The following is a 27,919-nucleotide window of genomic DNA, read 5'->3' as shown; positions in this document are numbered from 1 at the left end:
GAGTTATTCTCCCCACCCCTGTTTTTATGACTTCTACCAAGCCAAATCCAAGACAGGTACACTTTTGCTCTTCTGTGGGCCACACCTTTCTCTGGTTTATCACCGTGGGTGTCTCCTTTAGGTGTTCTTGGTTCTAAGGCAGGGTCTTTGATCAGACCGTCCATCTTGCTTGGGAACTAGGCTTTGCTTTCTTTCCATTGTGTCTGTGTATGAGACGTATTAAAACTCAGTGTCCAGCTCTGGCCAGTGTGGCTCAGTTGGTTGGACATTGTTCCTTGCACCGAAAGGTTGCCTGTTCCATTCCTAGTCAGGGCACATGCCTGGGTTGTGGGTTCGAACCCTGGTAGGGGGAGTGCAGGAGGCAGCCAATTGATATTTGCTCTCACATTGATGTTTCTCTCTTCCTCTCTCTAAAAAAAAAAAATCAAGAAAAAAATCTTTAAACAACAACAACAAAACCTCAGTGTCCAGGTTATCATCAGGTACAGATTGATGTTCTCAAGGCCAACAATAAATCCAGTGTTTGATAACTACTTGGAAAATTTGATGTATTTTATGTTTTCTGGCTTCCAGTTGCTTCCTTATTTTAACTTCAAGATATTTTAAATATTTTATCTATCACAGTTAGATGATGTACGCCCAGACAGGTTTCTCTGCACTTCTATATTGTCATATTCTGTATCTGACAATTCTCAACAGTGAAGGACTCTTTTTTCCTTTCAAGCCCATGTATTTATCCTTGTAATGTCTGTTTTCTGATGCCAGGTTCGAGGCCGTGTCAGCCTGTTGGAACCCCCTCTACTTGATTGCTGTCAAGTTTCTCCAGAGCAAGACCTTTGCTTTGAACATTCTGCCTTGAGTGTTATTTCAGTCTGTTCACCATCATGCTTCCTTGCCTTTGTACACACTTGAATTGCTCATTTCCATTCTTAAAGTCTGCTATCTAGGATCAAGTATAATATTTGAGATATGACTCTTGCTGACAAAGGATAAGCACACAGAACGAACCCTTAAGACAGTATGATGCAGCGTTTGAGTCAGCACCGAGCTGTGTTACACAGAAAGGGAGAGGTTACGGCGGGCCTGCCTACTTGGAGAGGCTTCGCTGTTTTGACGGATTGGGAGGGTTTAGTGAGCTGATGTATTCGAGAAGAATAATGAGAGAAGCAGAGTTCAACAAGAATAAATGATTTGTATTTGAAGTAGCTGGAATTCGGGAGCCTTTGACGATTCTTGGGTAGAGAGATGAGTGTACTCCCTGGGAAACAGTCTGGCAGAACCCTGGTTGGTTCAGCAGAACAAGAGACAAGAGACTAGAGGTGGGGACCAATTGGGAGCCCACATTCGGGTCTGAGGTTATGTAAGCGTGAACTAGGGAGGCAGCTGTAGAAATGTATGCAAGTAGGTGGATTGGGAAGCCAGGACAATAGTACATTATAACAGATTACTGTAAGGAAAAAAAGTGAGAAACTACAAAGTTGCTAACCTGTACACAGCCAAGGAATCTATGTTATGCAATGAACCAACTGCCAAGGACAGTGACGGTTTATTGTAAGCGGGATGAAGGATGTCACAATATGAATGGAAACAGCCAGTAGCAGGCAGCTCTCTGGCAGGCTAATACAGATAATCATCCTTTGTTGTTTAGTAAATCTTCACAAAGGCTCCAAACACAGGATGATTGACATTGTTTTAAAACAGCTCTTAATGGTCTATCTAACTTTGTGCCTGCTTAGATATCAGAAGGCCAGATAACATTAATGTGATTCTTCATTTTAGTAATAAAAAATCTTCCCAAATAACATAGAAGTGTGCTATTTTTTCCTCAGTTCTCTTTACTCTGAGCAATAAATGTGAATTTACAGTCTGTCTACTAACAAATCTCATAGATGATCCAAAATTATCCCATTACTGTAGTTGATCTCTTATAAATAGAGAGGAGGACGGACTGGGTTTGGTCATCTGGTGAGCCCACTGAATTATGGTATATTATAGGGTTTTCCTTTATTAAACTTGTCTTCCAGGGCATTACAGACTACAGCGTTTTTGCTGAAAGCTTAAAGGCTAGACTATAACAAGTTGGCAGTATCAGTAGCATTACTAATTCATCACATTCAAATACATGTTGACTTCTAAATATAGGAAGGAGGGATTAATTTAGGAAACTGTATCCGAGTGGGTTAAGTCAGGATTGCCCTTTATGTTCATCCACCTCTTAATTAAGTGTTGAGAAGCAGGTCACTTGGGCATCACAGTGCTTCTAAGACAAGTGCCCACTCATGTTATTTATTTTGGTTGTTAATATTTCTTTACAGTGATTGTGTCTGTATTGGTATATCTATATTTATCTCTCATCTATAATCCTTATGCATGGTTGCCTGCTTCTTAAAAAAAACAAACTTACTCTCTTACTGATCTAAAGTCTGATGTTTAAACCATCGAACTAGTTTTTACTTCAAAGACTGTATTTTTATTTTCATGGTTTCTAATTGATTCTTTGTCATATCCATGCATTCTAGATTTATATCTGCTGGTTTTTGCTTCATGAGTTTTTGTTCTTTTAATAGATATGTGATGTAAGGAATAAAATTGAAAAATGTCCCTGGAGGCTCACTCTGGGTTTTCTTGACAACAAGCCGGCTGGACTGTTTTCCTGAGTGTGGTTGTTGTCTCTCCTTTTAAGGGGCTGTACCCTAACTTGGGTTCTCAGGGAACCTGTAGCTTTGGCCCCTCAGCAGGAGCAGTCCAATTTCTATGGGCCCCATAGGTGGAGTCCCTGATCAATGCCTATAAATAAAGCCTGGTACCCGGAAAGTTTGTGTATGCATTGATTGACTCTCTCAAACTTGCCTGTGAGAAGTTACCACCCTGACTAATTTTTCTCAGTGGTTAGAGCATCAGACTATGGACCAAAGAATCTTGGATTCAGTTCTGGTCAAGGGCACATACCCTGGTTGCTGTTCGATCCCTGCCCTGGTTGTGGTCATGCAGGAGGCAACCAGTCATTGTGTCTCCCTCACATCAATGTTTCTCTCTCTCTCTCTCCCTCCCTCCCACTCTATCTGAAAATCAATGGAAAAATGTCCTTAGGTGAAGATTAAGAAAGAAAAAGGTACTATGAGGTGGGACGTGGGGGCAGTTACTCAGAAATCTAGACCCATACTCTCGTTCCGCAGAGTGCTCAGCACCTTTTGTGGGCGTGATGGAAAGAAGGAGGGCACATGCCTTCTCTTGCTGACGCTGGGCGTGTAGTCCCCTTTCCCGGTAAGGCTGTCCCTTATCCACGCTGGGCGGTGCTGTGGAGTTGTCCCGAGTGTGTGGCACCCACAGAGGGGTCCACCTGGTGCTAGATGTTGTAGTTCTCCCTTTATGATTATTTTAAACAGCCTTATATTTAAAAGTCCTTCCAGAAGAGTTCTTGATTGTTAGCATTTCACTGGGAATGGTACTAGTCTCATTGTTTAGTGTTTTGTGTTGTCTTTCTTAACATTAACTTTCCTCATAGGCATTTGAATGGGAGTTTGCAGATTTATCGTAGTGAGAGAATGAATTTAATTCGTGTTTCCTTCTCCTCCTTCCCTCCATTGCTTTTTCTAGATTTCTCTCTAGGTACACCTTCCTTGACTTGATGTTTTCTTATTACCTGAACATCCCATTTCTCCTCTTTTTAAAGATTTTTTATTGAGTTTTAGAGAGAGAGTAAAGGAAAGGGAGGGAGGGAGAGAAACATTGATGTGAGAGGGAAACATCAGTTGGCTGCCTCCTGCACACCCCCTACTCCCTACTGGGGATTGAGCCTGCAACCGGGCATGTGCCCTGACCGGGAATCAAACCGGCAACCTTTTAGTGCGTGAGAGGACGCCCAACCAACCGAGCCACACCAGCCAGGGCACATCCCATTGCTCTTTAAAAGCAGAAACTGGTTTCCATTCTTTGCCTACCACACCTGATCCCCTTTTTCTTTGATGAAGCAAGCAGGCAAGGAGGAAGTTCCCTCCAGAAAGATATCTTGAAAGAAAATTGCACTTTCCCAAGTGCCAGACTTGGAGTTTGCACAGCAGGAAAAGAGTTCTGTATAAACTTTGTTTCTCTGGCAAAACTTGGGATTGACTGACTGACTCCTGGTAGAATATCTAACCTTCGTGAGTTGGTCCAGATAAGTACATGAGTTTTAGACAGAATCTTCCTACATGATCTGACCAGTGAGGGACGCTATGGTATTTACATGAAGAACTTTTAGCCATTAATTTTGGAGATTGATTTCCTGAGTTTTTTTTTCATGGGATTTATTTTCTTGTCTCTATTTTCTATTTTTTGCCCCAGACCTCATAGTAAATTTATTGTACTGGTTTATATAACATATATTCCTGTCCTTTCTGTCAGAGCTAATGCTACTGAAGGTAGTGGCTAAAGATGAGTATCATTTAATAAGTCCCTTCACAAGGCATAGGTCTGAAAACTAAGTTTTGGGTTCGAGCCAATTGCTACGTGACACGTCCTCTTTCTATTTGGTTGTAATGCAAACTCTTATGTGTAAAGCTTCTACCTCCTGAATTTGGTTCTTTGAATTACTTCTACTATAAGAATCTTTTCCTCTCGTGTCTTCTGGTCTACATTTAAGTTAATGCTGTTTCAGCCTAAACTATCTGACTCATTTTTTTTCCACTCTGCCATTTTTTTTTCTCAATTTATTATGTTTTTAGTTTAGTGAGGATTAAAGTTTCTTTACGGTTTCTTTTCCTCAGCAAGTGGCTTATAAGGAAAGTATGGAAGTTGATCCATTAAATCAGAACAAAAAGATGTCATTAGGGCAGGCATCAACACTTCTGTAGTATTTTCTTGCTACAGAGCAAGTCTAAAGGAAGGTGTTTATTCTTCTTACCTCTGTGCACTGAACCTTCTCCTCCCAGCCACATCGGGTGTGCTGTCATGTGATTGTGATGAGGAAGCTTCTTTCACTAACATATCCAGTACCAGACACAGCCTCTAAGTGCTCTGTTACATCACTATTTCCATTTCCTGTACAAGGCTTTGTTATTCTGGGTCACCTGCTGATTAAAGGGTAGCTTGTCCTTTCTACAGTTTGTGTAATAGTGTCAAGGATTGTGTTAAAATATTATATACTATACTATATAAATATTGGAAAGGCATTATATAGAAAGTATTGTACATTGCCGTATTATAATGGGTATCCATTGCATTCTTATGAAGACAGCTATTCGTTTACATTGAACAGACCTGTCATCAGTCTGTTTCTTATTTTCTCCAATATCTCTCTAAGCAAATAATGCACTCCAGTGGTACATCCTTTTCTGTTACCGTATTTATCAGAGATACAGATAGTCAAGGATATACGGGGTGTTTCTTAGGACACCTGATTAACCATTATTAAATACTAATTCACATGACATCATATGAGCCAGAAAATAGCAATATTGTATTTGTTTTGGGAAAGGGGAAAGGAAAACAGGTTTGGGGTAAGGTTAGGAATATGTATTTACCCTCTGGAAGGAAGGGACTTGGGCCTGACTTGAGCAAAGTCCGGAGGAAAGTTATCCCATAATGGTAGGCGTGGCCTCTTCTGTGCACTGTAGATCTGGGCCAAGTCTTCAAGCAGCCTGAGGTGCCAACCAGGGAAGCAGAAACTGTCAACCATGACCCCATGACGGTCCAAATCAGTCTCACATGCAAGGTCAGATAAGTAGATCAAGGGTGAATTTCAGGACTCTTCAACCCCCTAGAAATCTTCCTAAATGGTGGTTATGTGATGTTCATCTTAGATGGCAGGAGAAGAAAATGCCTCATCGCCCCACAGCGAGGTTATCATTCTGTTGTCTGAAGGAGGTGACATGTATTATGAAGAGCTTCCATTAAGTTATACTCTGATTGGTCAATCACATATAGAAGACTGACTTCAATTTTCTTATGTTTTGGAGAGAGGTGGGAAGGGAAAAGGAAGCTAATTGTCATCTGAATTTGGGAGGAGGGTGATTGGCAAATGATACCACTGATTCACTTGAACAGAGGTTACAGACAGAAAAGGCTAAGGGTACGGATTGTGAACAGAAGGCTTTGCAGTCTTGCTGGGGAAGGACATCCTGTAGCTTCAGTGGGGTGGGACAAGGAGAAGACATGCACTGAGCTATTTTATTTTTTTATCTTCACCTGAGTACATTTTTCCATTTTTTGTTCAGGTAGAGTGGGAGGGAGAGAGAGGAACAGAGAGAGAGAGAAACATCGATGTGAAGGGACACATCGAGTGGCTGCCACCCGCACAACCGACCAGGGCCAGGGACAAACTGCAACCGATGTACGTGCCCTTAGCGGGAACCGAACCCGGGTCTCTCAGGACCGCAGGCCGACGCTCTAACCGCTGAGCCAAACTGGCCAGGGCATCACTGAGCTATTTTAATCATGCAGCTGCAGATGCCAGCAGTTCTACGTTGTAGGATTTGTCAAGTTCTTTGTTAAAAGCATAATTTCCCTTGTTTAAATGAAGGAGACAGATCCCCATTAATTGATGCCAATGTTTAGTTCACTGTTTAGCTCATGCAATTTATTTTTTGTATTTTTTTGCTCTTGACATATGAGTGTTTTTGTCTGATGCAAAATAAATTTTGAATGGAAGCTGTAATCAGATCCAGTATTTGTTTAGGTATTCGCTACATAGAATCCTGCTGCCCTTCCAATTTCTAGACTCTTCTAGAAGTTTCTAGACCCTTCTGGACTATTCTTGCTATATTGTTTCTGAATCTACTACTTTATGTTACAGTATATACTATGCCATTAAAAATCTAGCTGCTTCTCTAAGATCACTTAACTAAGCAGTTTTTCATATTCCAGTAGGGGAAATACATTTAAATCCTTCCTGATGATAGGAAGTAATTATAAGAAAGTACTTTTGGAGTGCCATCTTCATTCTTCATTACTACTGTCAAAAGAATAGTTTGGATATCTACTGTAAGCACGCCACTGTTCTTAGCTTCAGGACTTGGAATCCAGTTATGCTTTTCCATTTTCCACCCTTCTAGTATTTTGTCATTAGAATAAAGCCAGAGCTTTGTAGATTTGGCAGCTGACCTAGGACTCAAGTTCTATAGGATATAAAAAGTACAATCTATTTCCACTCTTTGTAGAGGAAAACTCTTAGAACACCTTTCACTTGGAGCATTTTGGCATCAAAATTAAAAACAAACAAACAAGAAAACTTAACCATAGTTATTTAGTTTACGTATTTCTTAGATTCCCCTAATCACAGCTTTGGAATCATCCAGATGTTCTATAGGTTCATATTTTGGTTCAGTTTAATTACATGGAATTATTTTCTGAAATTAAAAGTGGCTGTTTATTGAATTCTCCAGTGTTGCCTCCTTTTGTTGACTGCTGGCAATTTTAAATTAAAATAATTACTCTTCATAATTCCTATACTTACAGAGGTTAGCATTATCTATATCTTCCTCTAAGCTGAACTAAAGAACATTTTTTGTAATGTGGTATGTTTTGCTTGCGATTACTTTTCTTAAAGCAAGACAGTTGATTTTTCGTCAGGTCATTGAAAAATGGACTTGAATATATCTGCCAAAAGTTTGCCTTTATTTTTAACTGATTAAAAAAAAAAAGTTGACATATGTCAGAAAGATCTCCTTTCTATCTTAGGAGATTTGTCAGTGTTTGGACTTGATAATATCTTAATTCTGCGTTGTAGTACAAACTTTTTTTTTAGTATTTCTTCTCTTCCAGAAAAAAATTGAATATGGTCTTTTTAAAAAATTGTTGATTTTAGAGAGAGAGAGAGTGAGAGAGAGAGAAACATTGATGTGAGAAACACCTATCAGTTGCCTCCTATACATGTCCTGGCTGGGAATTGAACCAGCAACCTAGGTACATGCCTTGACCAGGAATTGAACCCAAAACCTTTTGGTGTACAGGATGATGCTCTAACAAACCAAACCATTGGCCAGAGCTATATTATCTTTTTAAAATTCACCCTCCACTTTCGGATCAGAAAGGGACATTTAATTATATTTCTAGAGTTTGCAAGTTCTACTCACAATAAATTATTTTTGCTATCAAATAGAAACCTCTGCTGTCTCATTCTCTGACTTCCAGTCTCTTTTTAGCTAAATCGTTTCCATTCATATTAGCACGTGGGCTCCTTCCTTCCTCTGCCCTGGCTTCTCTTACATATATAGCTTCTCATTTTCTTCTGTAACTTTTAAGGAATCATTTAGTGTTTATTGTCTTCCAGACATTATCTTGCATTTTTTCCTCTTTTATTTACCTGGAGTAGGATTGAACAGTTTCATTTTCCTCCTAGAATTTATTTGGATAGATAAATGCCACAGCCCTGGAATCCAACAGTGATGTTTTGAAGGCTTTAAGTCATATCCTTTCCTTTTTGCAGTTCTAATTCTGCCAAGTAAAAGAGACAAGGTGTTAGAACGGTGGCAGTAATCTCGGAGGGTCTCATGTCCCACGGAAACAAAAGAGTGGGGTTTAAAGAAAATGGTAGTGAACCACAGAATCAAAATGCTGAAGAAAATGTTGGTAATTAAAGTCATGGGCACATAAAGCAATTTTAGTGCACTTTGTTATAGATTATTCTTTTGAGAAATTTGGTGGGAACAGTAACTGGAGATACAAACCTACTTCCCAGAATGGGCAGGGTCACCGAAAGTGCTTGGTTAGCCTGAACTTGGCCATATTTTTAAAGAGATGAGGAAGAATCAGCAGAGGGCAGGAACTGCCTGTGCACCAGGAAGGAGGCAGGGACGTTGACATTTAAAAATCTGTGGATCAAAGGCTCTTTCTCTCCAAGGCACAGCAGGGAAGGAGACAGGTTTGTGGATGATTCTGGAAATTTTTGGACAGGAAGAGAAAACGCTGTGTAGGAGAATTTCCATATGCTCAGTAAAAAAAGGGGAAGCTGTTGCTTGCTAAGGTAGAGTTCAGATTGGGAACTCCACCTTGGACAGTATTTGCCTGGGGAGAAGCAAGGGAAGGGGTACAAACTAACAGGAGGGTGAAGCTCAGCATCGATCAGGTCCCTCTGCTTGCAGTGTTTCATCAAAACTCTTCCACCAGCAAGGGAAGTGTTTTCTTTCTTTCTCGGTTTGCATCAATTTCATGATTTGTTATGGAACACATTGGAACAGCAGCTTGGTACACATGAAATGATATTTACTGGCTTCATATACTTTTGTTTGTTTTTCCTGAGGCTAGATTGGGGTTGCCTTTACTGAGAGTGCCCAAGACCATTAATACAGTTTTGTGTTCTTTTTTGTTTTTTTTAAACTATATGTTTTTAATGATTTTTTTAGAGAGAGAGGAAGTGGGAGAGAGAGAGAAACATCAATGTGAGTGAGAAACATTGACCGGTTGCCTCCCAGCACGCCCTCTCCTGGGGATTGAGCCTGCAACCTGGGCATGTACCCTGACTGGGAATTGAACTGGGATCTCTAAGTCCATTGGATGATGCTCAGTCCACTGAGCCACACCGGCTGGGCTTTTCTTTCTTTCTTTGTTTTAACCCAAGTTGAACTTGAGATTTTCCCCAAGTGCCATTTTGTACATATTGTATAGATCAGGGACACGCACTGTCAGTTTCTGCCACTTTGTGCACACTGTTGTGTCTGCTCTTTCTGCAGTGCCTCTGGCGAAGGGGGCTGCTCCACCGAGAGGTATCCCCTGCCCTGCCACCAGTCTCTCATACTTAACTGATTTTCATCTTTCAAGACGTTGGCTTCAACTAGACCTCCTTTATAAAGACATCTAAAGCCATAGCTAGTTTCCCTTTCTCTCTCTGAATAGTGAATTCTGCTCAGTTCAAAGCCTTACTTTTATATTTGTCTCTGTTTTCTTAGGTAGACTGTGATTTTCTTGTTGGAAGGACCATATCTTATATTTCTTTTTTGTTTGTTTTTGTTAATCCTCACCCAAGGATATTTTTTCCATTGCTTTTTAGAGGGAGTGGAAGGGAGGGAGGGAGGGAGGGAGGGAGGAAGAGAGAGAGAGAGAGAGAGAGAGAGAGAGAGAGAGAGAGAGAGAGAGAAAAGAAATAGAAACATCAACATGAGAGAGACACATTGATTGATTGCCTCCCCCACACACCCCAACTGTCAACATGAGAGAGACACATTGATTGATTGCCTCCCCCACACACCCCGACTGGGCCTGGGGATAGAACCTGAAACCCAGGTGTGTACCCTTGACTGGGAATCAAACACAAGACCCTTTGGTATGTGGGCCGATGCTCTAACCACTGAGACACACTGGCCAGGGCTCTTATATTTATTTTTAGATCCATTCATCTTGTCTAATACCAGGCAGGGATTAAATGTTAATAAATGTTCATGTATTATGTTGTTTGTAAAAGGTATTTTATTTTCATATGGTGACTCCAATAGTTGATATTTAAAATCTGTACAGTATATATATTTTTTGTTTTTTTTAATTGTATGCTACAGATAATGGTTGCTATAAGGGAATATTTTTGCTGGATTATGTCCTCTTAATAAGTTTTATTAATTTATTCATTCGAAATAGTATTTTTAATTTAAATGTTATTTCTCTTTCTTCATTTTTGTGGCTTTGTACTTGCTTAGTTGGCCCCAAATCATGACTCTTTAAGGTTGTCACGGTAACCTGCCAAGGAATTTTTGGGTTAAAGTGTTCTTTCCTTCCATTCCTGAAATGTTTTTCAGCTATTATTACATTCTCCTTTACTCTTTTTATTTTCCCTGAAGTTCATCCCTGATGATATAATTATACCTTTTATGCCCTGAATTTTTACTATTCCTTCTCCTATAGATAATAGAAAGCCATGATGTGTTTGATAAATTTAGCATTAGGGAATGGACTAATGTTATATGTAATAACTTTTCTTTTTTAGCTTACCTCATTAATTTTTGTAATACAATTTATCTTGTAATTTGGTTGTTATTGGGAAATGGTAATTGGATGACTCATGCAAGCCAAGGAACTTTTATTGGATAAAAATAAAGTACAAAGGAAACATTTAAGTTGAATAATAAATGATTACAAAATATACTTATTACAAAATAAATATATTTATCACAATGATACATATAACATAAAATATGTATTTGTGTTTACTTTAGGAATCAAACATTTTAAGTCCAGTGCAGGATGGGACAAAGACACCTCAGATTGACAGCAATAAGAGCAATAACTACTGGATTGTAAAGGAGGTCAGCAGAAGGAAAATATTTTTATATGGGTTTATATTTGCATGGCAAATAACTTTTGTGCAGATATTATTCAATATCAGGTTTGTAATATTGACTGCTTTTCTTTTAAAAGATTTTGATTAGGCTCAGTAAACTCTGCATACAGAATAAGAAGTGTCGGAATCAGCATCAACGGTTACTGAAAAATATGGGAGCTCACTCTGTGGTGTTGGATCTTCTCCAGATACCCTATGAAAAGGTTAGTTCTTAGCTACTTTTTTTTCCTTTAATTTTGAATTTTGATACAATTTTAAATGTATAGCAAGGTTACAATGAATTTTTTTCTCTTGAACTATTTGAAAGTAAGTCGCCGATCTGATTCCCCATCACCCCTGAGCTGTTTAGTGTGTACTTTCTACAAACAAGAACACTCTTCTAGATAAGCACCTGACAACCTTCCAAATCAGAAAAGAGTCTAAAGTTTGTGCCATCTATAACTAAACCATCAGTGTAAGGTCATTAGTAGACGCATTTCCTCATATTTAAAATGGGATTAGGAACAAGTTTAGATGATTTCCATGATATTGTTAAAAATCACTTTTAAGAAGAGAACTTGGCATACTTTGTCAATTTTGAGACTTAAGTTTCTTAACAAGAGCCCTATAAGCAAATGACAGTGTTATGGGACTTTGGAAAATGACAGTGAATAAGGAAAGCAACCCTAAGAGTGCATGTGTTAGCAGAGAATGGACTGATGGCTGCTAAAGAGGAGGGCAGATGGAGGACTGGGTGAACGAGGTGAAGGGACGGAGAAGTACAGGCTGGTAGTTACAGAACAGTCATGTAAAGTGCAGTATAGGGAATAGCGTCAACAATGTTGGAATAATTCTGTATGGGGCCAAGTGGGTACTGGAAATATTAGGGGAACACTTTTTAAAGTATATGATTGTCTAACTACTATGCTGTATACCTGAAACCAATAGAAAATAATATTGAAAAGTAAACTGTAATTGAAAAATAAAAATAAAAAATGCAATCAATTGATCAATAAATACAAAAGAGAGGATGTGTGTTCAGAAAGAGTTACAAGTAGAAAACTTGAACAGACCAATAACAAGGAAATTGAAGAGGTAATCAAGACTCTCCCAGCAAACAAAAGCCCAGGCCCAGATGGCTTCATGGGAGAGTTTTACTGAACATTCAAAAAAAGAACTAACATCCATTCTCCTCAAAGTATTTCAAAAAATTCAAGAGGAAGGAAGACTTCCAAACTTGTTCTATGAGGCCAGCATAATTCTAATTCCTAAACCAAAAAAGACACTACAAAGAAAGAAAATTATAGGCCAACATCCCTGATAAACATAGACGCCAAAATCCTGAACAAAATACTAGCAAATTGGATCCAGCAATACATCAAAAAAATTATTCATGACCAAGTGGGATTTATCCCAGGGATGCAAGGCTGGTACAATATTCGCAAATCAATAAATGTGATACACCACATACACAAAATGAAGAATAAAAACCACATGATCATATCAATAGACGCTAAAAAAGCATTTGACAAAATCCAGCATCCATATCTGATAAAAACGTTCAGCAATGTGGGAATAGAGGGATCAAATCTTGACATAATAAAGGCCATGTATGAAAGACCTACAGTCAATATCATACTCAGTGGGCAAAAAATAAAAACATTTCCGTTAAGAACAGAAACAAGACAGAGATATCCACTTTCACCACTCTTATTTAACATAGTACTGGAAGTCTTAGCCACAGCAATCAGACATGAAGAAAAAATAAAAGGGATCCAAATTGGAAAGGAGGAAGTGAAACTGTCATTATTTGCAGACAACATGATATTATACATAGAAAACCCTAAAAACTCCATCAAAAATCTACTAGACTTAATAAATGCATTTGGCAAAGTAGCAGGATACAAAATTAACATCAAGAAATCGACGGCATTCTTTTACACCAATGATGAACTCACAGAAAGAGAAACTGAAAAAACAATCCCATTTACCATTGCAGCAAAAAAATTAAGATACCTAGGAATAAACTTAACCAAAGAAGTAAAGGACTTATTTGCAGAAAACTACAGGCTATTGAAAAAAGAAATAGAGGAAGATATAAAAAAGTGGAAGCACATACCTTGTTCATGGATCGGAAGAATTAACATCATTAAAATGTCCATACTACCCAAAGCAATCTATAGATTCAATGCAATCCCCATCAAAATACCAACGCTATACTTCACAGAACTAGAACAAATACTTCAAAAGTTCATATGGAACCAAAAAAGTCCTCGAATAGCCACAGCAAGTTTGAAAAAGAAGGACAAAGTAGGTGGGATCACAATACCAGATATCAGGTTATACTACAAAGCGACTGTAATCAAAACAGCCTGGTACTGGCTCAAGAACAGGCATATAGACCAGTGGAACATAACAGAGAACCCAGAAATGGACCAAGGGAATATGCTCAATTAATATTTGACAAAGGTGGCAAGAGCATACAGTGGAGTAAAGACAGCCTCTTTAATGGTGTTGGGAAAATTGGACAGCTACATGCAGAAAAATGAAACTAGATCATCAACTTACACCCTACACAAGAATAAACTCAAAATGGATAAAAAACTTAAATGTGACCTGTAAAGACATAAAAATTCTAGAGGAAAATATAGGCATCAAAATTTCGAACATCATACGCAGCAGAATTTTCACTGATACATCACCTAAAACAACAGAAACAAAGGAAAAAATTAACACATGGGACTACATCGAACTTAAAAGCTTCTTTACAGCAAAAGAAACAATCATCAAAATGGAAAGGCTACCCATTGTATGGGAGCACATCATTGCCAATGATACATCAGATAAGGGGTTAATTTCCAAAATATATACTCATTTGTACTCAAGTTGTACTCATACAACTCAACAAAAGGAATACAAAGAACCCAATTAAAAAATGGGCAGAGGAGTTGAATAGATACCTCTCTAAACAGGACATACAAATGGCCAAGAGACATATGAAGAAATGCTCAACATCACTAATCATCAGAGAGATGCAAATTAAAACAACAATGAGGTATCACCTCACACCTGTCAGAATGGTGCCATCAACAAATCATCAAACAACAAGTGTTGGTGAGGGTGCGGAGCAAAGGGGACTCTAGTACACTGCTGGTGGGAATGCAGACTGGTGCAGCCACTATGGAAAACAATATGGTGTTACCTCAAAAAATTAAAAATTGAACTTCCATTTGACCCAGTGATCCCGCTTCTAGGAATATACCCTCAGAAGCCTGAAACACCAAATCAGGAAGAATATATGTACCCCCATGTTCATAGCAGCACTATTTACAATAGCTAAGATCTGGAAACAGCCCAAGTGCCCACCAGTAAACGAATGGATAAAAAAGCAGTGGTACATACACACAATGGAGTACTATGCAGCTGTAAGAAAGAAAGATCTCTTATCCTTTGAGACTACATGGAGGGACCTAGAAAGTATTCTCCTAAGCGAAACAAGCCAAGCAGAGAAAGACAAGTATCATATGATCTCACTTATATGCGGAATATAATGAACATAACAGTCTGAGGAATACGGTAGACCCAGAAACATGGAAGTAGGGTACAGACTGACAACTCTCAGAAGAGGGGGTGGTGGGGGAGAGATAAACCACAGAACTTATATGCATGTATGCATGACCAATGGACATGGACAACAAAGCTGGGGACGGGGTGGGGGGGATGGAGAAGGGGGTGCCAATGGGGTAAAAAAGGAGAAACATCTGTAACAAAAATGAAATTAAAAATAAATAAGTAAAAGAAAGAGGGACAAAAAGAGAGAGGGTGCAAGACTAGGGGAGGAAGCAAAGGGAAAAAGGAAAAGGAAGAGGTGGAAATAAGAGACAAAGTAAATAGCAAAAGGCAGGCAGAGAGAGGGGAGAGGAAAGACGAGATCAGGTCAGGAATACAGAGGGAGGGAACTTTAGAGGGTGGGGAGTGGGAGGAAAAGTGCGGAGGGAGAGGAAAGGGTGGGGTAGGGCAGAAAGACAAGGGACGGGAGCCAAGAGGAGGAGAAGAGGCAGGAGGAGGAGGAGGAGCTCCTGGGCTCCGCAGAAGGAAGGGGAAGGTTGAGAAGGGAATATAGATGGGAAAGAGGAGAACGAAGAACAGGTGGGGCAGGAGGAGAACGAGGGAAGATCCAAAGACATAGAAACACTGGGAAAGAAGAAGAGTCCAAGAAAGAGGAGGAATGAGAGGGATGGAGGGTGCAGCTGAGAAGCGAGAACCAGAGAAGGCGGTGGCCAGAGAGACCGGGAGGATGGAGGAGGTGAGGACCGAGGCAGGAGACAAAGGCACTAGGACAGTGATGGGAATCTAGTCGCAGGCAGGAAGGGTTAGGGGAAAGGGTGGTGGACTGGGACACAGAGGAGGTTGAAAGAGTGGAGCACAGCTGATAATAGGAGAAGTAGAGAAGGAAGAAACATCTAGAAGATGGGAGAGGTGTACAAATAAAAGAGCCGCAGAGAACTTGGAGCATAAAACAGTGGCAGAGATACAAGAAAAGTGCATGTGTGAAAGAACATATTTTTTGAGAACATTTTTGCTCTGGTACGTTTGTTTCTCTGTTTCATGTGCTGCTCTTTAACTTACAGAGTGACGAAAAGATGAATGAGATAATGAACCTCGCCCATACATTCCTGCAGAATTTCTGTCGGGGAAATCCACAGAATCAAGTTCTCCTTCATAAACATCTGAATTTGTTTTTAACTCCTGGTGTAAGTATTTTTGTGACTTCTAATATTTATATTACAGTGTTCATCAAATTCATTTTAGCAGCATTGATGAATAGAATTTTATTCATCACTTTATTTATTTATTTATTTTTTTCTTGTAAGGGTTCTCTCCCTAAAAGTGATGATCTTTTATTCCCATTAAGGGAACATTTAAAGAAACTGGAAAAATTACACAAATTTTACCAGCAAATGAAGACTTCACTTATATGTTTAGTTTAATGATAGGAAAAAGAAAGAACTAGCCATGAGTAAGATAAATATGAACAGCTCAAAGGTAGAATTCACTCTGCTCTGTAAAATGTGGGTCAGAAGATACTTGGGAAGAGCTAACTTTGAATAACAAATCCTTAAATTATTCTCAAGAATACTGTTTCCCACATGTTGACCTGTCTGGTAATAAGCTAATTTTTCCAACTAAATTCCTTTGTGAGCTCAGTTTTCGTTTCTTTTTAAAAACCTTTTCTTTATTTATTTTAGAGGGGAAGGGAGAAGAAGAGAGAGATAAAAACATTGGTGAGAGAGAACATCAACTGGCGGCCTCCTGCATGCCCCCCACTGGAGGTTTGGCCCACAACCTGGGTATGTGCCCTGACCAGGAATCGAACAGGAATCGAACGGCGACCTCTTGGTGCATGGGTCGACACTCAGCCAGTGAGCCACACCAGCCAGGCTTAGTTTTCTTTTAGTGGTGAATGATCTCATTGGATCTTGTTGAAGACTTGCACAGAAAGCTCACTGTAGTTTTGCATAAAATCTAAAACTGATCACAAGTGGGGACATTAGTCTAGGTGCTGTGGAATAGAAAAATCGATCTTGTCAGAATCACAAGGCATGTTCCTCTCGCTAGCTCCTTGAGGCAGAGACCATGCGGCACATCTTCATGAACAATTACCACCTGTGCAATGAAATCAGCGAGCGAGTCGTGCAGCATTTTGTGCACTGCGTCGAGACCCACGGCCGCCACGTGGAGTACCTGAGGTTTCTGCAGACGATTGTGAAAGCAGATGGTAAATATGTGAAGAAATGCCAGGATATGGTCATGACAGAGGTATGTTCTCAGTTTACATTTTATCAGCTTCACACACACAATATGCCTAAATAAGTGTTTTCTGTACATGCAGAGCGAGAAAAACAACAACAGTGCTTTGGAAAATAATTTAATCAGGACTATTTGAGCACCAATATGTGTTGCTTAACTCTAGTGAAGTAACATAAGCTGATCTTATAATTTTCTAAGAGCTTTTCTTTTTCTTACTGGATTCGTGTATTTTAAATAAGGGTCAAATCCTATACATTGTTACAGGTTATTTAGAATGAAAGGGATGGAATTCTATATTTTTAAGCTTTCAATGTATAACAAAAATGGATTCAACTCTGCCTTTTCATTGCCTTTATAACACTTCCTGAAGTCTAGAGGGGATGTTCTCTGCTTCTATTTGCAGAGGGCTTTGAAGAGAATTGAATTAGTAGAAATTATCCATCAGTGGTTTATTACACATGAAAACTTAGCTATTTAGAGTAAGTGCAATGTTTAAGAAAAAACAAATGAATGAAGTACTTAATTCATTTTGCCATTTTCACTATGATGTTTGAAATTGAGCAAGATTTATGCAATGAGTAAGTTGGAGAGGTAACCGCTCTTTGAGTCCATCTGGATAAATTATTGCCCTGTGACCTAATGGTTTTCTAAAGGCCTGTATGATTAAGACATCTTTCAGCCATGAGTACCAAACAGTTACTTAGTAGATTATATTGTTTTGGAGTTTTGCACGATTATATACCTTAGCCTTGGGAATGAAGGAGTTTCTATATAAATACAGTGTAAATCTCTCCTGTTCTGAGGAAATCTTGAAATTAATCCAGCTTTAAGCTTAGAATTTTTTATGTAAAATTTTGTTATTAAACATTTTAAGGAATATTTTTACTGGTGTAATTTACCTTTTTAAAAAAATCTACATTTACATTCATATTAGTTCTTCATGACCTAGAAGTGTATGGGAACTAATATGACTTTAATTATGATTATCAAGGTAAGAATTGAAATTAGAAAGCAGCAGGTATTTAAGCCAGTTCCATGACACGTAGAAGGCGAAGTGTTCCTAAGCGTGAAGAAGTGTTTGTAATGTTATATTGTATTGAAATAGAGTATATATTTTTTGACACATACACAGTCTCTTTCAGCAAAACTTTCTAAGTAAGCCAACTAATTCTTATCAATTGTAATATGTTATTACTTCAGGGTTGAGAGGAATGAAGAAAGCTTCTCTCAGACGTGTCATCTGTGGTATAATGATAATTGTTATCAAATCACGCTTAATAACCTGTTAACTGGGAAATAACCGGGGAATTCCCTTTTTACTGTATGCAACGTTTGACGTATTTATACGTCCTGCTCGGTTAACAGGTTAACAACAAACTGTGTTTTCTCACAGTTGACATTATGTACCCAATCAAAGGAATGTTTAATATGTTATTAATTCAAATAAAACAGAAAAATTATATAAGCTGTGTTATTTACCAACATCTCACATTGGGGTTAGAAATTTGGTAATGGGTAGACAATAACACATTAGGGGTTTGGAGCAATAAAATTACCACCTACTGGATTTCTCCACTAAAATTATATCAACAAAATAGAAAGGAAAATTTATGTCTTAAAAGTTTCTCTCTCAAATCTTTTTTTTCTCTTTATTTGTCCTCTTTCTGCTTTTACATTCATTCTTTACTGAAGCTCGTGACACATGGAATTTCCAGATTATTCCAGAGTTGCATTTGGCTCAATGTACTGGCTTACTTATCCCATCGCTGTTGAAAGAGATGGGGATATTTTATTCCGCTTTATTAAATTTACACTTATGAGATTTCCTATGCTTTGGCAATAGAGTCTTTCATTTGCAGCAGAGGGAAGTAACTTTATTTGAATATGTTGCAGGTTTTATTTCAGTGGGTAACTCACTGATGAACCGTTTACTATCATCCATGTCATTTAATCCTTGCCCCCATCCAGGGCCCCCATATCCCTCCTACTGGTTTTGGTAGTGTTTACAACAAATCACTTAGCACCTGACTAGAATCTTTTTACCATCCTGCCTTGGTACAGTTCTGCTTTTGCAATATTTGATTTTGTAAAGAGATTCACGTTTCCAGATAGAACAAGCCTTTGACAATTGCAAGGATGAATATTTGGTCTGCTATGTAGACTCTCTTATTATTATTTCAGTTGATAAATGGGGGTGAAGATGTGCTGATATTTTACAATGATAGAGCATCATTTCCCATCCTTCTCCATATGATGTGTTCGGAGAGAGACCGAGGGGATGAGAGTGGCCCCTTAGCCTACCACATCACCCTTGTGGAGTTGCTGGCAGCGTGTACAGAGGGGAAGAATGTCTACACTGAAATCAAATGCAATTCCCTTCTGCCCCTGGATGACATAGTGAGGGTGGTGACTCATGACGACTGCATCCCTGAGGTAAGCCGGGAGAAATCTTAGCAGCTATAGAATTGGTAATAACTTTTATGGTAAGTGCCGGAAGTCCCAGTACTTCTACTTATAATGAGATAATATATTTAGTCAAGGAATTGTGCTTAGTTATATGGTGGTGAAGATTTAAACTTTTTTTTTTTAATCCTTACCCAAGGATATTTTCCCATTTATCTTCAGATACAGTGGGATGGAGGGAGGGAGGAAGGGAGAGAGAGAGAGAGAAAAACATTGATGTGAGAGAGACACATTGATTGGTTGCCTCCCGCATGACCCAACCAGAGCCAGGGACTGAACCACAACTGAGGAATGTGCCCTTGACCAGGTTCAAACCTTCGACTCTTTGGTCTGTAGGCTGATGCTCTAACCACTGAGCAGAACTGGCCAGGGGGTAGTGAAGATTTAAAAGAGCATTAATTCAGTCAGTGTGGCTCAGTGGATTGAGTGCCATCCCATGGACTGAGAGATTCCTGGTAAGGACACATGCCCAGGTTGTGGGCTCGATCCCCAGTAGGGGGCGTGCAGGAGGCAGATGAATGATGTTTCTCTCTCACATTCATGTTTCTATCTCTCTCTCTTTCCTTTCCTCTCTCTCTAAAAAAATCAATAAAAACATATTTTAAACAAATTTTAAAGAAAATTAAAGTGTTTACTTATTCAGTTCTATAAAAAGCTAGGAAAACCCTGGCCAGTATTTCTCCGTGGTTAGAGCATCAGCCCTCACATCAAATGGTCATGGGTTCAATTCCCTGTCAGGGGCATGTACCTGGATTGTAGGTTCAATCACTGGCCTTGGTTGGGGCATGTGCGGGGGGCAACCGATCAGTGTGTCTCTTCACATTGATGTTTCTCTCTCCCTCTCTCCTTCCCCCCCTTCCTCCCTCCCTCCCTCCCTCCCTCCCTTTCACTCTCTCTAAAATCAATGGAAAAATATCCTCAGGTGAGGATTAACAAACAAAATAAAAGCTATGAAAGAAATAAACCCTTTTAAAGCATAGCCAATGGAAACTACTCCAGGAGTCTGTGAATTCTAAATATGGCCATGTGAACAAAATGAAAGATTTACTGGCAAATTATAGTATATTCTTGAGAATGAAAAAGATGCTTTGTAAATAATTCACAGCTGTTGGTAGGAGAGGCGGCGATGGTGCCGTGGGCTCGTCTGTTGGACTCTGTGCGTTTACCTTGCTTCACAGAATGGACGCGTTCTTGGAAATATGGACAGCCGTTTTGCTTCATCCACACATCATCTTTTACCCTCTGTCCTGGTTTGACTCTGATGATAGGGAACAAAACTCATTAGAAACTGATTGTCTGCCAACAGGATTAATGAGGCTTCCAGGAATGTACATTGTAATAATCTCTTTCTTCTCTCCTATTGTGGTGTATTGTTGTGAAGTTCATAAATGTGTGACACATTGAATATGATATAAATCTGAACATTTTAAATCAGGAACGTCAAAGGTATCAGGTTAGGTTAACTTTCCTATTCTAAATAGTCCTATGTAGTGATGGACTTGAAGTATATTATTGTGGACCTATTGGCACCCCAAACCAGGGATACTTCATGTCCCGATTGGTTTGAAGTGAGACAGCAAAGAAAGGAAGCACAGTGTGGAGGTTAAGTCCATGGTTCTGTCTGTTCGCGGCTCTGTCTATGCTTCTCTCTTCCCACGCGCAGCTCTCTCTGCCACACACTCTCCCTTTCATTCAGCCTCTTCTCTGCCCCCCGTCCTCCCCGTCTTGAGTCAAGCGTTACTTCTTCAAGGACGACGTCCCTGGCCTCCTGTAGTAGGCTCTATAATTTGAAATTTGACATCTGAACTTTATTACTTAATAAATATCTGTAGCCCTCACATCCTCTCCCAAGATTATAATAAGCTCGATGAGGTCTAGGCCTAGAAACAAGTGAGGACTAGAAACAACTGGGTCTGTTTCTATTCACCACTGCATTGTTTGAGCCCATCTATGCTTAATACGTTTTGAATGAATGAACAAGTGATTTAAAGAATGAGTCAGAAGCCAGTTTGGCTCAGTGGTTAGAGCGTCGGCCTGCGGTCCAGAGAGACCCGGGTTCGGTTCCCGCTAAGGGCACGTACTTCGGTTGCAGTTTGTCCCTGGTCCTGGTTGGGTACTGCGGGAGGCAGCCACTCGATGTGTCCCTTTCACGTCGATGTTTCTCTCTCTCTCGCCCCCTCCCACTCTATCTGAACAAAAAATGGAAAAATGTCCTCGGGTGAAGATTAAAAAAAAAAAAAAAAAAAAGAATGAATAGTCAGAAACCTGGACCCATTACCTTTATTCAGCATGACTGGCTCCAACAGGCTATTAACCTTTCTAATTTTCAATTTCCACAGTTTTAAAAGTGAAGTAATTATAGTACAGACCTGATAGGATTGTTAGAGGGTGAAATTAAGTAAACTATTACATACAAAATGCTGAAGGTGTTTGACATGTAGCAAACAATGAATAAATATTAGCTGCTGTCCAGATGGTTGTAATAATGTGCTGAATGGCTCTGATGTCTCCCCACCCTGTGGGCAGTCTAGAGCTGGTCCCCTGGCTCTGAAGGTTTGTTTCAGACTGCAGTCAAGAATAAGCAAGCACTGAGACATGAAAGCTGACCCTGTATTACTTATGATTCTAACTTGGGTCCCGTGATTCCCTTGAAGTTGTTTATATGATTATACACAGACACATACACACACACACACTCACACATGCACGCACATACACACACTTTCTGGGATGATTTATAACAGTTGTCATATTTTCAATAAAAAGAAAGAAAGAAAAGAAAATGAAAAAACAAAACAAACAAAAAAAACTACTGCCCTGCACATTTTAAAAATGGTACATGTTGGTGAGACTCACCCTAGTCCTTTATGAAGAATTTTGCCAAATCTGGAAAGGAATTTTACTACATCTTAAAATGATACAGGGTTTTTTGTTTTTTGTTTTGTAAACTGTAGACCTGTTTCTTCTCAGAAATAGTGATTTAAATATTTTTGAATGACAATAAAATGTTATTTGTTCACAGTTTTAAACATTATATTAGAACTCACTTGGTTGCAAGTGACAGAGACCTAACTTAAACTAGTTTAAATTTTAAAAATACAGGAATTTTATTGACACCTGTATTTGGGGATTTGAAGGAGAGTTGTTCAGTTTGATCAAGAGGCTCAGACAATGTCAGAATTGTTTCCATCTCTTGTTCCCTTTTTCTTGTGGGTTTGTCTTATTCTCTTCTTCTGGGCATAATTTTCCTCCACACACCTGGAGAAGCCGGCTTCTTGTTCAGTTTTACCTTGTCCCACGTCAGCACTGAGGTAGAGGGTGGGGGAGGGAGAGGGAATGGCAGAGTCCGAAAGTGGGGGAGGGGAGGGGAGAAGAAGGGGAGGGGCAGGAGGGCAGAGGGGAAGGGAGCAGTTTTGACTCCTAGTGTCTCAAATGGATAGACTTGGTTTCAGTGAATTGCACATTCTCAAACCAACCTCTGGTCCCAGGGAATGGAATACTAGGTCATATGTTGACCCTGGGTCAGGGGATGGAGTGTCTTAGTAAAAGAAGGGAGGGGAGGATACTTTCTGGGTAGACACAAAACATGCTATAATCTGCGAGGGGAACCAACACAGATTTTATTTAACTTTTCATAATTGATATTTAGAAACGAACAATGACAAAAACTCACGTTCTTTTGTGTTTGAAACTCCCCCAGGTTAAAATTGCTTACGTGAATTTCGTTAATCACTGTTACGTTGACACTGAAGTGGAAATGAAAGAGATTTACACGAGCAACCACATTTGGAAGTTATTTGAGAACTTCTTGGTGGATATGGCAAGGGTAAGTTCCATGCTGACCATTAAATACTACCTCATGTTCTGTCCACTTGTCGATATATATATTTTGACTGAACAGTATCAAGCATCTGGATGAAAATTTGGGATTAAACCAACTATCTTTGGATATAATCCGTTATCTTAAAAAAAAGTTGTGAATGACTTTCCCATGATTATGAGTGAGATTTTTGTACACAAAAATACTCAGTACAGTGTATAGAGCAAAAAAATGTTCATTTTTACTTTTACAACAGACTCTATTGGTCTGTTATTAAATGGAAATTTGATGGCCTTTTTACATTGGTTAGAGGAGACATTTGGCAGAGGTCAGTTTGTTTTCAACTGCTTATCAGGAATGCAACTACAAATTGTGATGGAAAGATCTCGAGGGGCTTGACTACTGCTTTTGGACAGATAGCAACTTGAGCAGACTAGTCATGGTATGCCAGTGCTCACTGTTGCTTATTCAGAGTCTTTTTTGGAAGTGTTTTCCAGTGATTGAGTCATCTAGTGTTTTTAGTCATAGCAGTCAAAATATATTTTGCTTTTCATTGAGTCCATTTCCTCATGTTGGGCTATTTGGGGGAGATTGAGGAAGACATGTGGGCTGTTTGGCATTTTCTAGATACTGTCTAGCATATGTTTTGCTCCACTAATATTGAATAAATGAATGAATGAACGAAGAAAGGAAGGAATGGTTTTGATAGATTGTACTTAATTTTAGTTAGTATAGCTTATCTTTTTTTTTTTTTTTTTTTGCATGCTGAATTATCATTATGTTTAGGGTCTATTATTTGGAGTTTAAAAAAAGTCTTCTCTGATTTTCTCTTTCAAGCTAAGGAACATAGTGTTGACATAAGAGTTTTACTAATAGAAGGTGGTGTGTGGATAACTCCTTAGAGCCGTTATGAGGGCCTGTCCCTGTCAGCTGGTTTCCTAAGCTCCCGAGTGCTGGTGGATGTAAACAGGCCGCTCTGAGATGCACTTGGAGGAGAGGGGTTAGTGAGGCCATGTTTCCACTGTCCATGAGAAGGAATGCTGACTGTTACTCGTTAGCCCACTGCTTCCCCACAATTCTTCTGGGAAAAGGGGAGACAAAGGGGATATAATAAAACATCGACTGAGATCCAGACAGCCAAGATTGGATAATGCAATAAATCAGGGATTGTTCCAGTCCAGGAACTGTCTTAGTAGTATGAGTGAGGTCCCCTCTGTTCAGGCATGTGCGAGGAAAGGCTCTTCCTGTGCTACTTCCTTTCTGCAGAACTCCAAGCACTCATGACCTTTCTCAGGTGAGCCTGCGCTTGTGGAGAAATCACCTGCTCTACCCAGGATTACATAGCACTTATAACTGCCACCCCTCCCCTTGCCCCTGCTGTGACCTCACGGAAGTCCTTGTACCTGATCGGCCACAAGTGCCTCCCGAGACCTTGAAGTAAAGGGTGGTTTATATGCCGATGACTGAGCTTTAAAACTGCATGTGCAGGGAGATAGTAAAGAGATTACGGACTGATCTGCAGCATTGCACAGTGCTACAGACTGAGGATAAGCTTGAAAAAGACCAAGGTCACACTCTAGGCAGCATGAGCTGCGATGTCAAATGGGTTTTTATTTTTTAAACCAAAGAAAGCTGATGATAGCTGCCACTAGTTACGCTGCTTTTGAAACATTCTTTCAGTCGATGTATTCATAAGGCTAACATGTATATATTCTTTTTCTAAAAGAAGTATGCATGTAGGAAGGAGTTTTATTTTCACTATTTTAAGTAGACAGTTATGTTATTTACTGTCGAGAGACTCTAGGGGAACGTCAGGATCTTCTTGGTCTATTCACTCATTATGTCTAACCACAGCAGCCTAGCTGTACTGCAAAAAGCAATTTTTTCTTTCCTTCTTGTTTCCCCCTTATTTATATTTTAAAACAGCAGCTCTCTTATCCCGTCACCAAGAAGGGCAGGGAATCAGCCTTCCTATTTCAGGGCAGGGACAGGAAACCTGACTTTTCCATATCTAAGGTTTGTCTTTCTCCCCTTGAAGGAAGATTAAGGAGCTGCCACACACTTTCAAATTCAAATGTTAAAAAACGTGGTTAACTACGTAGAATGTGGCCTTCTAGGCAACTTTTCAGTTCAGTAGAGCAGTAGTTCCTAAACCCAAGTGATTCTCAAGCATCAGAATTATCTGGAGGGTTGGTTAAAACATGACTGCGGAGCCCCAGCCTTGGGGTTTCAGCTTCGGTGGCTGTGCGACTTGCATTTTTGGCAAGTTCCCAGGTGCTGCCGAAGCTGCTGGTCCAGGGACTACACTGTGCAAACCACGGCAGCGGAGCATGGTAGTTTAAAGTTGGCGTTTTAGAGGCATCAGCCAGACCAGAGTTCAAGTCCAGATTCTTCTGCCTCTTACTAGCTCAGCTACCTTGGGCCAGGAGCTTCCTCCTCTGAGTCCAAGTTTCCTTATTTGTAAAGTGAATGCCGTACTAACGCATTCCTCATGGGGTTATGGAGATTCAGTGAGATACTGCATAGCGCATGCTTGGCACTTGGTAAAGGCACTGATAACATCATCCATTTATCCATATCATGGTGACATCACTGGTGTTATTATAAGGTTGTATGTAGTCTTTAAAGCAATTTCAGAAAGCTTCCCCCAAACCTATACCAAATAATAATGTTGAAGATAACCAAAAGGGAGACCATCCAACATAGACAAGAGCCAGAGACCCCTGTCCACAAAGCTGGAAAAGCACGATAGTGATGTAACATCGAGATGGACTAGTTACAACAAAGGTATGACATTCTAGAACAGCTGATTTACATCAGTGAGCAATGAATGGTCAAGGCAATGTTGAGGAAAGGTATTTGGTAAATTGGACATAACCAGTCCTTATTCCATTCTGGTTTCTTGCCTCCAATCCCGTCAATACACCAGATTCAGGCAGGAGGCATCAAAGCTGTTCGACCCCTGAAACGCCGTTCCACTGTCTGCGCATTTAACAACAGCTCACTTTGATCCGCGTTCCAATGCAGATAAAATTGGTGTTTATAGGGCAGAATTGCTTTTCTTTGCCTTTAGTAACTGGTTGTTGTTGCGGGGTCAGGGGATTTGAGACATTATTACAGAGTACAGGGAGGGAGGTGGACTACGGTCAATGTTAGCCTTAGACTATACTTTTTCTTTTGAAGATGTTCCCAATTTTACTATCAGTTTCAAGATTCTGTAATGGCCAACAGTACTCCACGTGATGTATGTGGGGGATGAAATCAGACCAAGAAATAACTTAGAGGCACACCTATCAGTGTCATGCCACTGTCCCATCAATCACTGCTTAACAAGATACATCAGAGTATTTTATTTTCAAATAGACCACTTGAGCCATTCTCTCCCTTTACTTAGCCTACCGAATCGTAGGAAGTAGGAGTAAAGACAGAATTTATATGTTCTTTGTATCACACTTTCCAAGTTCTTTAATTTGGTAGGATTGAATAGGTTTTGTTTGACTGTTGGTTTGACTCTATACTTTTCTTGACTTTCTTAAGTGGAAGGAGCCATTGGAAAGTCTCACATTAAAGGGTTCTTTTTAAATGGCCTTATTAGCTAGCAGTGCAAAGAAGTGAAGGGTATAAAATATTCTAGAAAGCTTATTCTCTGTGTAGCACCTTTCCCTCAGAGGTAATTCTGTTTTTCTCCTCAACATTCATGCTGGATTATAATGATGGTGCCACGTGAAGTGAACACGTGTTTGGCTGTTCTTGATCGATGATTGGTTGGGCTTTGTTCTGCATCATACTTTCTGCTCTTCCTATCATTGGTAGCAATGATCGTAGTTTATCAGTTCCTTCTTGAGCCACTCTTTCAGTTGGCCCCCAGGATATTAGTCCTGCTCTGTTTGCCTCGCACCTCACTGGCCACTCCTCAGTTTCCTGTTTCCTCTGAATCTTTCCAGCTTCAAACATTGGAATGTGCCAGGCTCACACCTGAGACATACTCCCTTCTGTGTCTACAATCACTTGCTTGCTGATCTCACCCACTCTCCTGACTGCGATACTAAGCTGAGTGAATCCTTCCCCTGATGTCCAGTCTCATATACCCCACAGCCTACATGACATCATCACTTGGCTCTCTAACCTCAAACTCTTCATTTACTTCCATATCCTGCTAAAAATGAATTTCTTCTCAAGTCTTTTGCATGTTAGTAAATGACAATTCCATTATTCAATTTAAGCATTCAGGCAAAAAAAACATCTTGGTTTCATCTGGAAATTTTATTTTCTTACACTCTAAATCCAATCCTTTAGCAAACTCTAACCTTGAGATATTCAAAAGATGACTGCTTCTAGACACTGCATCACTACCACCCTGCTCCAAGGTACCATTCACTCTCGTCTGGATTATTGCAACAGACTTACAACCTGCTTCCATGCTTCCAGTCTTGCCCCCTCCCTCCGTCTACTCTCTATATAGCAGCCATAATGATTCAATTAAACAACAATAATAATTTGGTTCATGTTTCTCTCTTGCTCAGATTCTGCCTAGAGTGAAACTCCTATATGATTTGGCCTCTCTTCTGTCCAGCCGCCCCTTCTCCAAGACCTCTTGTTCT

General features: G+C 39.7%; 1 protein-coding gene across 2 annotated transcripts in view; it reads left to right on the top strand.

Annotated features, from left to right (window-relative positions):
- The window catches only part of ITPR2 (inositol 1,4,5-trisphosphate receptor type 2), a 470,721-nt gene that overhangs the window by 202,313 nt on the left and 240,489 nt on the right, over window positions 1–27,919 (top strand). For both annotated transcript variants that reach the window (XM_036251040.1, XM_036251039.1), the window contains exons 27-32: window positions 11,121–11,210; window positions 11,323–11,448; window positions 15,856–15,978; window positions 16,844–17,044; window positions 19,217–19,468; window positions 23,199–23,324. In XM_036251040.1, coding sequence (XP_036106933.1) covers window positions 11,121–11,210; window positions 11,323–11,448; window positions 15,856–15,978; window positions 16,844–17,044; window positions 19,217–19,468; window positions 23,199–23,324 — 918 coding nt within the window. The remainder of the gene's footprint in view (window positions 1–11,120; window positions 11,211–11,322; window positions 11,449–15,855; window positions 15,979–16,843; window positions 17,045–19,216; window positions 19,469–23,198; window positions 23,325–27,919) is intronic.

Source organism: Molossus molossus, unplaced genomic scaffold, assembly GCF_014108415.1.
Source record: "Molossus molossus isolate mMolMol1 unplaced genomic scaffold, mMolMol1.p scaffold_m16_p_10, whole genome shotgun sequence".
NCBI lineage: Eukaryota > Metazoa > Chordata > Mammalia > Chiroptera > Molossidae > Molossus > Molossus molossus.
The sequence above is the reverse complement of the archived record's forward strand: the minus strand, read 5'-3'. Positions and strand labels throughout refer to the sequence as shown.